General features: G+C 42.0%; 1 protein-coding gene across 7 annotated transcripts in view; it reads right to left on the minus strand.

The window, feature by feature from the left end:
* Window positions 1-14,234, minus strand: part of aff4 (AF4/FMR2 family, member 4) — a 100,502-nt gene that overhangs the window by 33,767 nt on the left and 52,501 nt on the right. For all 7 annotated transcript variants that reach the window (XM_079835235.1, XM_079835233.1, XM_079835236.1 and 4 more), the window contains 3 exons: window positions 13,689-13,778; window positions 8,920-8,950; window positions 8,763-8,829 (listed from right to left, as the gene is read on the minus strand). In XM_079835235.1, the coding sequence (XP_079691361.1) occupies window positions 8,763-8,829; window positions 8,920-8,950; window positions 13,689-13,778 (188 nt within the window). The remainder of the gene's footprint in view (window positions 1-8,762; window positions 8,830-8,919; window positions 8,951-13,688; window positions 13,779-14,234) is intronic.

Here is a 14,234-nt window from a genome sequence, read left to right on the forward strand (position 1 = left end):
TCCTTGCACAGTTATTAAAAAAAATAAAAAATAAATAAAGTCACATGTACATCAGTTTTCACAGCCTTTGCCATGACACTCAATATTGAGCTCAGGTGCTACGGTTTCAACTGATCATCCTTGAGATGTTTCTACAGCTCGACTGGAGTCCACCTGTGGTAAATTCAGCTGATTGGACATGATTTGGAAAGGCACACACCTGTCTATATAAGGTCCCATAGTTACCAGTGCATGTCAGAGCACAAACCAAGCCATGAAGTCCAAGGAATTGTCTGTAGACCTGCGAGACAGGATGTTACCGAGGAACAGATCTGGGGAAGGGTACACAAAATATGGCCTCCATCATCCATACATGGAAGAAGTTTGAACCACTAGGACTCTTCCTAGAGCTGCCGTCCGGCCAAACCGAGCAATCGAGGGAGAAGGGCCTTAGCCAGGGAGGTGACCAAGAACCCGATGGTCACTCGGACAGAGCTCCAGTGTTTCTCTGAGGAGAGAGGAGAACCTTCCAGAAGTCAATCCATCTCGACAGCTCTCCACCAATCAGGCCTGTGTGATAGAGCCACTCCTCAGTAAAAGGCACATGACAGCCCGTCTGGAGTTTGCCAAACGGCTCCTGAAGGACTCTCAGACCCAGAGCAACTAAACTCTCTGGTCTGATGAAAGATTGAACTTCATGTCTGGAGGAAACCAGGCACCGCTCATCCCCTGGCCAATCCCATCCCTACAGTGAAGCGGTGGTGGCAGCATCATGATGTGGGGGTGTTTTCAACGGCAGGAACTGGGAGACTAGTCAGGATCGAGGGAAAGATGAATGCTGCAATACATCCTTGATGAAGACCTGCTCCAGAGTGCTCTGGACCTCAGACTGGGGCGAAGGTTCATCTTCCAACAGGACCACGATCCTAAACACAGTCAAGATAACAAAGGAGTGGCTACGGGACAACTCTGTGAAACCCCTTTTCCACCAGCATGAACCGGGTGCTAGTCCAGAGCCAGTGCTAGTGCCAGTTCTGAGTTGGTTCGACTGACGAGTCTTCTAAGGGTGCTTTCACATCTCTAGCTCGGTTCATTTGGTTCGAACCAAGGGCAAACAATTATACATTGTAGCATTTTCAGCTTTTTTGGTTCCTTTTCACACCACACTGATTGTTTTGGTCCGAACCAGTTGAAACGAACCAAAATGCAGTCACATGACAACATCCACATCACTCATTGGCCATGGCGTATTTCCTAAACTGCGACTGCGCGGGCTGCTTTTGTCCCTGGCCATAATCTATTACATTGTTTGTATACACCACAACATGCAAACAATACATTTCTAAAAACGCAGAGCGCACATCGCTCGTCACTTCAAGCGGAGATCGCGCTGTTCTTGTGAGTTTCGAAAGTTGGGACCTAATATGGTCATCAGACCGAATTTCTATGAGGCTCCGCCCCTCCTCACTACTCCAAGTTTGTCCGCGAGCTGCCATGCTAAAGTGCAAACTGTCAACAAACACTTCCTCATCCCATAATGCACAGCACAGCTGACTATGGCAGCTGGTTTAGTCCAAAAATGATCAGTACTTTTTGCAGTTGTGTCTGTTCGAGGTCGGATCACGTTCTCACCACAAACGAACCGGTCCAGAGTTCATTTGAAAGCGTCCCGACACCACCTCTTCAAGGACTCTGTGCGCTTGTTTGGTGCACACCCGAGTGTGATTGCTGCTTTCACACCTGACCGAATGAACTGCACCAAAGGGGAAACCAACTCTAGTATGATTCAACCCAACTAATACCCCTTTTCCACCAAGGCAGTGCTAGAGCTAGTACAGAGCCAGAGCTAGTCCCAGTTCATAGTTGGTTCGACTGAGGAGCCTTCTAAGAACCGTTTGTTTTTCCACATGCTGAGAGCCACAACAGAGCCAGTCTTACGTCACTGTATACGTCTCATCTTTCTCAGCAACGCTAGCGAGGCAGCGGCAATGTTGCCAAGTCTGTGGTTTTCCCGCGGAATTGGGCTACTTCATCACTGTTGCCGCGGGCTGTTTTTCATGTCAGTGGGTTGAAGCGACCCCAATTATGTGATATTTAGCCCCGGGAATACAAATTTTAGTAGGCAACCATGCCAAAAAAACCACATATTTTACCCCCAAATGTGATTTTTTACCGGGGAAGCCCCCCTGAAACGCGATTGGGCTTGTTTTGCGTAGTCATTGGGCAGGTTTTGTTGTGAAAACCTGGCAACCCTGGGCAGCGGAAACACACACACACCAGGCTTGTTCAAGATGCATCGGCGCTGCGCAGACCGATCCATATGATACATATTTAAAAAAACGCATGAGTGAATCAAAAGCATAAGGAGTCATATGCTCTCGCTGGACTTATCATACGGCGATCGGTCTCTGCACAGCACCGCTGCGAACAAGCCTTCCATCAACAATGCAAACGTTGCGTTACTATTGATTCGCTTTACGATCCTACATCAGCATCAAAACACGACGCAAACACAGCGAATCCAACGCATTCATGCAGTTCGGCGTAATTTGTATAGACGGAGATTACAAACGAGCAGCAGCTGTTAGCTCCATTAGCTGCTATTTCAACAATGGCGGATCTCAGGTTTGTGTTGGTCTTGTTGACTCCGCCCCCAGCGCCTGACGTAATCGGTTCTTACTTCTAGCCCTGTTCAAGCCCAGCAATGTTTTGGTGCTACTTAAGAACCACTTTTCCTGGCTCGGAGCTGGGCTTTGGGTGTGGAAACACACAGAACCGATTTGAAACTAGGCTCTGGCTCCGATCTAGCTCTAGCACTGCCTTGGTGGAAAAGGGGCATAAATGAGGCAGGTGTGAAAGCACCCTAAGAACCGGTTTGCCTTTCCTCAAGCTAGAGAGCCGCCACAGAGCCAGTCTTACGCCACTGTATACGTCTCATCTTTCTCAGCAATGCTAGCAAGGCAGCGGGAAACACCCACACACACACACCAGGCTTGTTCGAGATCCATCAGCGCTGTGCAGACCGATCAGTGTATGATATCAAAACACCACATGAGCAAATCAAAAGCATAAGGAGTCGTGTGCTCTCGCTGGATTCGTTATCATACAGCGATCGGTCTCTGCACAGCGCCGCTGCATCTCGAACTAGCCTTCCTTCAACAATGCGTTACTATTGATGCTCATGGCTTTACGATCCTACATCGGCATCAAAACCCAGCGAATCCAACGCATTCACACTCACCGTAAATTGTATAGACAGAGATTACAATCGAGCAGCTATTAGCTCCATTAGCTGCTATTTCAAAAATGGCGGTGACAAGTTTGTGTTGGTCTTGTTGGTCACGGTAACCCCGCCCCCAGCCCCTGACACAAGCGGTTCTTACTTCTAGACCAGCAATGTTTTGGTGCTTCTTAAGAACCACTTTTCCTGGTTCGGAGCTGGTGCTTTGGGTATGGATAGACAAATTACCGATTTGAAACTAGACTGCCTTGGTGGAAAAGGGGTATGAGTGTCCTTGAGCGGCCCAGCTAGAGCCCAGACTTGAACCCGATTGGACATCTCTGGAGATCTGAAAATGGCTGTGCACCGGCGCTCCTCATCCAACCTGATGGAGCTTGAGAGGTCCTGCAAAGAAGAATGGGAGAAACTGCCCAAACATAGGTGCGCCGAGCTTTAGCATCAAACCCGAGGCTGTAACTGGTGCCAGAGGGGATTCAACAAAGTATTGAGCAAAGGCTGTGAATACTTATGTACATTTGATTTTTTCGTTTTTTATTTTTAATAAATTTGCAAATATTTCAAACTAACTTCTTTCACGTTGTCATTATGGGGTATTGTTAGTCGAATTTTGAGGAAAATAATGAATTTAATCCATTTTGCAATAAGGCTGTGATAATGTGTGAAAAGTGAAGTGCTGTGAATACTTTCTGGATGCACTGTATAATAGAACAAAGACGCATATAAAATAAACAGAAACTGAATAAAGTAATCAAATAACATTGCATATTATAATCTCCACTGTATAAATTAAATAAAGATGAGTCATTATTGAAGAAGTTGCAAAAGTTATTCAGTCAAGAGCAGTGAGTGATTTCTGTGTCATTTGTTGTTTGATGAACATTAAAACCACAGACAGCAGGAAAGGCTTCCGTCCCTTTAAGACATAATGCACAGATCCAGCACACTGTTACACATGAACACACACAAGACATGACCTGCAGTGTTTGCTAGGATACTCGCCAAGACGGGCATGTTGACATCATTTTTGAGTGAATTTGTCCGTTTAAGCGCAAGACTTTAAAAGAGAACTCAATATTTGCACACTATCTGCGACGCGCTTCAGATGAGTACACACACACAGGTTTGTTTTGGTATCCAAGTGAGGATATGCCAGACGTAATGGTTTTATACTGTACAAACTGTACATTCTATCCCCCTACACTACCCCTAAACCTACCCATCACACACACACACACACACACACTACCCCTAAACCTATCCATCACACACACACACACACACTACCCCTAAACCTACCCATAACACACACACAACCTCACACACTATCCCTAAACCTACCCATCACACACACACACACACACACTACCCCTAAACCTACCCATTACACACACACACACACACACACACACACACACACACACACACACACACACACACCCTCGACCTCATACTACCCCTAAACCTACCCATCACACACACACACACACACACTGCCCCTGTCCCTAAACCTACCCATCACACACACACACACACACACTGCCCCTGTCCCTAAACCTACCCATCACACACACACACACACACACACACACTGCCCCTGTCCCTAAACCTACCCATCACACACACACACACACACACACACACTACCCCTAAACCTACCCATCACACACACTACCCCTAAACCTACCCATCACACACACACTACCCCTAAACCTATCCATCGCACACACTACCCCTAAACCTACCCATCACACACACAACCTCACACACTACCCCTAAACCTACCCAACACACACACACACACACACACACACACACACACACACACACACACACACACACACACACACACACACACACACACACACACACACACACACACACACACACACACACACACACACACACACACACACACACACACACACACACACACACACACACACACACACACACACACACACACACACACACACACACACACACACACCCTAAACCTACCCCATCACAGGAGACTGCACAGCTTACTTTCTGTGAAAAAAACCTCATTCTGTGATTTATAAGCATTTTGAAAAGTGAGGACATGGGGAACGTCCTCATATTTCACCCTCTTTTTGTAATACCCATGTCATTATACACATTTGTGTCCTGATATTTCACAAAAACATGCCCACACACACACACACAGCTGTCTAAGAAAACCTGCTGCCACTAGATGGCGGTATTCTGCCAAAACACACACCGGCAGCGCGAGCGTTATTCTGCCTATGAGACGCTTCATGTGTCCTCGTTATAAAGACGAGGAAAACGCTTCACAGGCTAACGTTAATAACGCATAGGCTACTTTAAGCAGATTAAATCAGGTTATGAACACAACATTGTTCATCACAACATTTTTCTCCCATAGAAAACCACTATAAAATGCTTAATATGCAATATAGCACATGTTCAATAAAGTGTATAGCCTACTTTTAATATCACCGTTTTACTACAGGAAGCCACATTAAGCGTTTTCTTTTATAATAGACTTAATGGGAGAAAACACTTATACCGTGTACATGATGAGCACAGGATGCATTAATGCATTAAAGGTGGGGTAGGTAAGTCTGATCTAAAACACTTTCTTCCAAATTTGTTTAAACTGTCTTTATATGTCAATACATAATTAAAATTTAAGTACTCTGAAAAAGAGAGTATAAAAATCGAGTGACTCTAGACTTTTTAATCTGCAATAAACACCGCTCATTATTTTCGTTCGGGCCGAATCAAGTGATTGGCTTGGGCTCCTGTCACTCTCTCTCGTTACCATGGCTACCGCCGCTTTTGCTCCAGGATCCGCCCACATGCGCCCCAGTGTTGCCAAGGGCTACTTCAACACTGCTGCCGCGGCTGTTTTTAATGTCCGCGGGTTGAAGTGACCCCAATTATGTGATGTTTTGCCCCGGGATTTGCGAATTTTAGCAGGCAGCCCTACCAAGAAGACACATATTTTACCCCCCAAATGCGATTTTTACCGGAGAAACACGATTGGGCTTGTTTTGGGCTAGTTTTGAGTAGCAATTGGGTGGATTTTGTTGAGAAACCTGGCAACCCTGGCGCACCGTTTGAGTTCAAGAGGCTGTATTTCTGCTGGACAGGTCATCTTTCATTTTGATTATACATTTTTTTGGTTTATGTTTTCATGAAGCATGTCTCACTAGCACACGTAGCTGCCTAATATAGCTAATATAGCTAATTTAGCATAAAGTTACAATGTTATACACTTAGCGAGCCATTGGTAGAGATGATAAATACTCAATATGCTTAGCTCAAGTTGATCGCTCTCGTGTTGAATTTCGCAAAATGTAACTTTAGATAACAAAACGCATGTGTTAAAGCTAGTGCACCGCATCCAGGAACTATTTTTAGAGCTAAGTTAGCTTTAGCTACTACCCTCTGTCTAAACTCTTCTACCATGTTCACCGGGAACTTTACCTGCACGTTTATTTCGGCCTTGGTTTGTTTTTATATAGTCTACCAGTGTTTACATCTTGTATCTGTGTGTGTCGTAGACACTGTGTTGTGTGTGTATTTTAAACTTTACCAGTATCGTTATTCTAGCTTGATAGTGAGTACTAAAAGACATCTTATTTGTTTATATTCATAATGATAAAGTTAGATTTTTTATTACATGTGATTGTGACATGATGTCGCTACATGCACTTCTTCTCCGCTCGCCTCAGGTTAATAATGCGTCTTTCAGCTGAGCTGATCGCGGTGGGCGCGTTCATGTGTTTTGGGGGCGTGGCTTTGGAAAGAGCCCAGAAGGGAGAAGGTGGAGTGAATGGAAATAATGAGCTGTCTTTAAAACAGTCGTGAGAGGTCTACAGGCACTCAATTTTCATACTTTCTTTTTCAGAGTACTTACATTTTAATTATGTATTGATATATAAAGAAAGTTTAAACAAATTTGGAAAAAAAGTATTTTTATAACCAAATCCTACCTACCCTACCTTTAAGACAGCGATAAACTAATTACAAAAATATGAACCCAAAACGCGCAAAGTTTCATTGTTTCCTCTGGAATATTCTAAAACGCTTAATGTGAAAAACACATTAAGAAGACCGTGCAAGACCAAACTCTTATTAATAAAGCATGTGCAAAAAAACTCAGATGAGCCCAGAATATGAACGCATCGCATTTATAATTACACGTTTAAAACATTTTCCTGCACGCTTGACGTGGCTTCATTACAGACAGCGATATTAACAGAACAAATTCTGCACATACTTAAATTGAGCCCATTACGTTTTGCTTTATAACGGGTTTTCTAGATGTAGTTCAAAACGGTGATATTAAAAGTAGGCTATACACTTTATTGAACATGTGCTATATTGCATATTAAGCTTTTTCTAATGGTTTTCTATGGGAGAAAAATGTTGTGATGAACAATGTTGTGTTCATAACCTGATTTAATCTGCTTAAAGTAGCCTATGCGTTATTAACGTTAGCCTGTGAAGCGTTTTCCTCGTCTTTATAACGAGGACACATGAAGCGTCTCATAGGCAGAATAGCGCTCGCGGTGCTGGTGTGTGTTTTGGTAGAATACCGCCATCTAGTGGCAGCAGGTTTTCTTAGACAGCTGTGTGTGTGGATCGCACAAGGCCAAACCGGCGAAATGAAAGTCTCAAAATCCAAATGAATCAAATAAGATCGACTCATAAACGAGTCAGTGAATGAATGCCGGATCCACAAATGCACATCTTGCACTCACTCCGACTTAAATTAATACAAAATCTAAGTTTTGGATTCACAACTGTGTCTCTATTTGTACCAATCGCTGCACATTCATGTAATTCTGTATTTTGCACACACAAGTTAAAAGGCATTTGTTTGTGGATAGTAAAACATGTCTGCAACATTTATCAAGTTCATGGATAATCATGTGTGTGGATTTATTAATCATTTTGAGTCTAAAATCATCCCATATTTGATCATCGCTGTTGTAATGTATTGGGAAGCCAGAATGTGTATCCCTCGACAGAAACATACATTAGCCGAACTCTCTCTGTTTTATTCGTTATTTTCAGCAAACCATATTATAGACATGTCATCAGATTTGAGGTGAACTGTTGGTGGAGAACCTTATGGTTAATTTTTTTTACAGAGAACGGTCACACCCCTGGTATTTACCCGCGTAAGAGACTGACAAGGCTAGAAGGAAATTGTTGATTAAAGTAGATTTTTGTTTGTTTTTGCGCACTAAAGTATTCTCGTCCCTTCATTACGTTAAGGCCGAACCACTGGAGTCACATGCCTATTTTAACCACGTCTTTACTTCCTTTCAGGACGTTGAAAGTGTTCATTAAATCACTGTCTCTCTCAGACTTCATCAGAAATATCTTCATGTGTGTCTGAAGATGAACGAAGGTCTCACGGGGGACGACATTTCAGTTTTGGGTCTCTTTAAGCCAATTGCACATCTAAAATGAATCCCATATTGATGTAGCGTAATAGTTGAACTCTGTAGTAAACCGAAAGAGCTCCAGCGCATCAGAGACTCACGTGGACTGGTCGCTGTCGCATGGCTTCGACTGGTGACTGGTGGATGCGTTCTTCCCTGAGATTTTTTCTGAGGGAAAAAAAAATCAGCACAAAAATAACATCACTATAAATGTCTGAAGAGGCACTATAGTCTCGTAAAATGATTGCTAGAACTTACTTTGTGCCCCAAAAGACAGGTGCTGAGCATCCTACAACAAAACAGGCACAAATTGAATACACATATAATCACATGTACATACAGTCAAACCGAAGATTACTCAGACACCAGATATAAATGTTTACTAGAACACTATAGTTCATTTATGTAAGCGAGGAGAGCCGACATCACGATGGAGCGCCACCATTGAGAATGTAACTAATGCATCTATGCTATTTTAAATACAGTAGTCTATTCCAGATATTACATTTTGAAATGATTTGAGGCTGAAACATCCATAAGCATGCGTGTTTATTTTAGCACTTCCGTCAGTGAAACAACACAGCCTATAAAACATCTAAACGATTTTCAGTAAATAATGGTGACCTCAAGAATATAAGAATTAAATATTAGTTAGAAAAATATTTGATTCATACTATTTCCATATACCGCTCTGTGCTTTGAGAGGAACGCAGGACACAAGATGGATAGACGCCTTCTCGAATATCTTCATCTTCATGTGTTCTCCTGATGTTGCAAAGCAACACTTGTACAAACCGGATTTTATCTTCCACAGGGTCGAGACATTTAGGCAATGTTTGATTATTCACTGCCAGAGAAAATTAAACTAAAATCACGTGTGTGTGTGTGTGTGTGTGTGTGTGTGTGTGTGAAATGCGCTATTCAAATAAACCAAACTTGACGCGCCTTACAAAGTTTAATAACAAGAACAAACTGTGTTAAATAAAAAGGTCTTCGTCCTCCAGTGTTTTTTATACTTTCCCACAGTAAAGGATGTGAATAGTTATAATAGACTTAATTATAGGCAAACGAAAGGAAGAAACGTTTATAATCCCATGCGAAAATGGGTGCGACGTGAGTGAAGATTTGGGAAAAAAAACGAGCTGTCCATGTCCATTGGGATAAAATGGACTGGGCCTATTGTTAAAATTCACTGAAAATCGAGTGACCCGATCGCAAAACAGAATGAAAAAGTGCTAGACCATTATTTCCTTTGTGCTTCACTCCTGTGGTAATATTCACCTGAAACAGCTTCACATACAAAACACTGGGTTAGTAAAATAACAAAAAACAATTTTTTTTAAAGTAGAAAATTGTATTTATGTAAAGAGATATATTAAAATAAAAAGAGCTCAACTCTTAAGTGGAAGGAAGCTATGTTTTTCCCCCTCACGTGCAACCTATAGCGGATGAGTCATTATTTGGGTTAGTAAAGGCGGACGCGTAACGAAAAAGCGAAGCGGAAAAAGCGAATATTTCGTGTGCGAATAGTTCGCGTTAAAACCATTCACACCAGCCGCAACGCGAGTTTGCGACGTTTCAGAGCTCCAACATTCCAAAACATTCGCGCCGACAGCTGAGAAACACGGACACGTAATCATTCAGTGGAGACGAGCTTTTCATTTTCTTTAAAAGACAGAGAAGAAGGTTTTGGGTGCAGCCAGTCTTAAAGAACAGAGAGTGTGAAGGAGCTAAAACTTTATCATGGCCGGTTCCGAACTTACTTTCAAATGTCCGTGGGACAATTTGAGGAGCTCGAGAGACAGAGACGGTAGCAGCGCATCTGACGACACACACACACACACACACACACACACACACACACACACACACACACACACACACACACACACACACACACACACACACACACACACACACACACACACACACACACACACACACACACACACACACACACACACACACACACACACACACACACACACACACACACACACACACACACACACACACACACACACACTTCAGGAACGGCTCGATCCGGAGCTGCTGTGTTTCCAGTTGAGTCACAATGTAAACATTTAAGTGCTACAGTCGTACTGACGGAAACACATTCACTTTCAATAGTCGCGGACGCAATTAGATAAAAAAAAAAAAAAAAAAATCAATGTATTGATTCTAATATCGTAGTCTGTAGCCTATAGTGGGCAAACACATCTGCATCTGTACATCTGTAAACACAACTACAGCTGTAATCTCGTGAGAAATGCGACACCTGGCAAAGGTTAATGTTGATTGAATGGCTAGTGACATCAACTGGACATTTCGTCACCTTTGTTTCCTTGTATGTGATTGGTTTAAGCTTTTTCTGTCGCTGCGAGTGTTAAAAAAATCGACATCGAAACGAAAAAAATAAATATTGTTTTTTCGCCACAGCACATTCGCGTTCGGTGTGAAAGCTCTCATTACACAAACAGCTGATCAAAAAATAAAACCATCGCGCGAATTATTCGCGCGTCAAAATCGCGTCCAGTGTGAAAGGACCTTTAAAATAACGAAATGATAGTTAAGTAGAAAATAGTATTTATGTAAAGAGATATAGTAAATGATCTACCTATTTACCTAATCAAAGTTATCTGACATTATCAAGATGAGTTTGTTCTGACACTCTGAGTCTGTCATATTTAATCACCGTTTTCTAAACTATAGTGGATGAAATGATGATGTGAGAAATGTTGAAGGTGTCTGAATGAATTTAGGTTTGACTGTACATGTCAAGAAATGCTAAAACTGTAAATATTCAAAATGAATCTGAAGACGTTGAGCATTGATTGTTTGCTGAATGAATGAATGCAATGGCAGTCACACATCTTGTATGGGTCTAAACACATCTATTATTGAATGTAGGGCCGCATAATTCATCTGATTTGTAATCGGGACTACAATTACGTAATCGTTCAAAGGCGCAATTACAAAGAAAATCTGTGCTTCTTAAGATGTGTTTTTGTCTTTCTACAGGTCATCTTAAGGGGTTAGTATAACACTATAATACCATGTGTATTTGACATTTGAGGTTTAAAGGTGCAGTGTGTAAGTTTTAGCGGCCTCTAGTGGTGAGGTTGTGAATTACAATCGCTCACCCCTCCCTTTCGAAGCACATAGAGAAGCTACGGTGGCCCACACAGGACAAAGATGTCGTCATCTGAGACAGCAGAGAGTAGCTAGCGCTCTGTAGAGAAGTTTGTCCCTTTAGGGCTACCGTAGAAACATGGCGGCGCCAAAAGGGCGACTTCACTGTAAGAGGTAGTCATTGTTAACCTGTTTTAACATGTAGTTAGCATTTAACATATTTCTACATGTTGCTAGGCATTGCTAGCATATCGCTAGTCATTCTGGGATGTTGATAATATGTAGCATATTGCCAAGCATTGCTAATATGATACTAAACACTGCTAGTCCGTTGTAAACATTTCAACATACTGCTTAGCTCTGTTAGCATGTTGTCAGGACATTTTACATGTTGTTAACGTAGCATATTGTTAAGTGTCGCCAAGCGTTGATGATCCATTTTCAGCATTTTTTTAACATCGTGCTAGGCATTGCTATCATGTTTTAACACGTTTTTAGCATTTAGCATAATTCTAAGTGTTGCTAGGCATTGCTAGTCTGTTGTCAGCCTATTTTAACATATTGCTAGTCAATGTTAGCACGTTTTAACATGTTAACATATAGCATATTGCCAAGCATTGCTAACAAGTCACTGAACACTGCTAGTCCGTAGTCAACACTTCAACATACTGCTAGGTATTGTTAGCATTTAACATTGTTACATGTTGCTAACACATTGCTAGCCTTTGCTAGTCAGCATATTAACATGTTGTTAACGTAGCATATTGTTAAGTGTTGCCAAACGTTGATAATCTATTGTCAGCATTTTTTAACATTGTGCTAGACATTGCTATTAACTATTAGCATATTTTTAAGTGTTGATAGGCATTGCTAGTCTGTTGTCAGCATATTTTAACATATTGCTAGTCAATGTTAGCACGTTTTAACATGTTAACATGTAGCATTTTGCCAAGCGTTACTAACATGTTACTAAACACTGCTAGTCCGTTGTCAACACTTCAACATACTGCTAGGCATTGTTAGCATTTAACATTGTTATATGTTGCGAACACATTGCTAGCCTTTGCTAGTCAGCATATTTTACATGTTGTTAACGTAGCATATTGTTACGTGTTGTCAAGCGTTGATGATCCATTGTCAGCATTTTTTTAACATCGTGCTAGGCATGTTAATGTGTTTTTAACATTTAGCATATTTCTAAGTGTTGCAGGAATTGCTAGTCTGCTGTCACCATATTTTAACATGTTGCTAGTCAACGTTAGCAAATTTTGATGACGTAGCATTTTGCCAAGTGTTGCTAACATGTCACTAAACACTGATAGTCCGTTGTCAACACTTCAACATACTGCTAGGCATTGTTAGCATTTAACATGTTGCTAACACACATTGCTAGTCTTGAGTCAGCATATTTTGCACGTTAACATAACATTATTAAATGTTGCCACGCATTAATCAAAGGCGCAATTACAAAAAAAGTTGTGCTTCTTAAGATGTGTGTTGTCGTCTGAGACAGCAGAGAGTGACTAGCGCTCTGTAGAGCAGTTTGTCCGTTTAGGGCTACCGTAGAAACATGGCGGCACAAAATGGCGGCTTCACTGTAATGGGACCCGCGGTGTGTGTAGATAGAAACGGCTCATTCTAAGGTCTTCATACTCCACTGAAAACATAGTTATGGATATTATATTGCATTTCTGTCAGTAGACCCTCATTAATATTACACACTGCACCTTTAATGCTAGAGGAAATCATAATTAATACATTGCTATTACAACTTCAAGGGAATAATCGACAATTCTGATTTGTCAGTGCAGGCCTAATTGATCGCCTCCTGCAAACGTGGTTAAACTGGACTGAGGCTGGCGTGTGTCATGTGACCACAGAGGTTCACCTCTGACCTTAGCGGTGGAGAAGGGGAACTTGGAGGGCTCCGTCTTGCAGGGGGTGTGAATGGCTGTTAGTGGAGGAGGCCAGACCTGAGTCATTTCCTGTTGAGGAAAACACAATTGAATTGCAGAAAGCAGAGATCAAGCTGGGGCACTTTGACACCATCATCTCTTCATCCGGACGGCATCCTAATCGTCTCAGCACCACTCACACATCTACAACACCAGGTGTTCAAAATACTGATATTTAACTCCGTGCTTTCAGTCATGTCTAGCGGTTCCTTGCTCTACAAGCCCGTCGTGAAGGACAATGGGAGAGAGAAGAGTTCCTATCTATGAGAGAGAACCTGAAGTTTGAAGGTTTTACTCAGACAGTCAAAAATCACAAAAACTCAGATCATATTAGACCGTTTTAGATCCCATCAGACTAATAAGAACCCAAATTAGCAAGTTTTCATATGCTCCAAGCATGTTTTAGCATATCGGTAGGCATTGTTAGCCTGTTTTAGCATATCGGTAGGCATTGTTAGCCTGTTTTAGCATATCGGTAGGCATTGT

Source organism: Gobio gobio (genome assembly GCF_949357685.1).
Source record: "Gobio gobio genome assembly, chromosome: 14".
NCBI lineage: Eukaryota > Metazoa > Chordata > Actinopteri > Cypriniformes > Gobionidae > Gobio > Gobio gobio.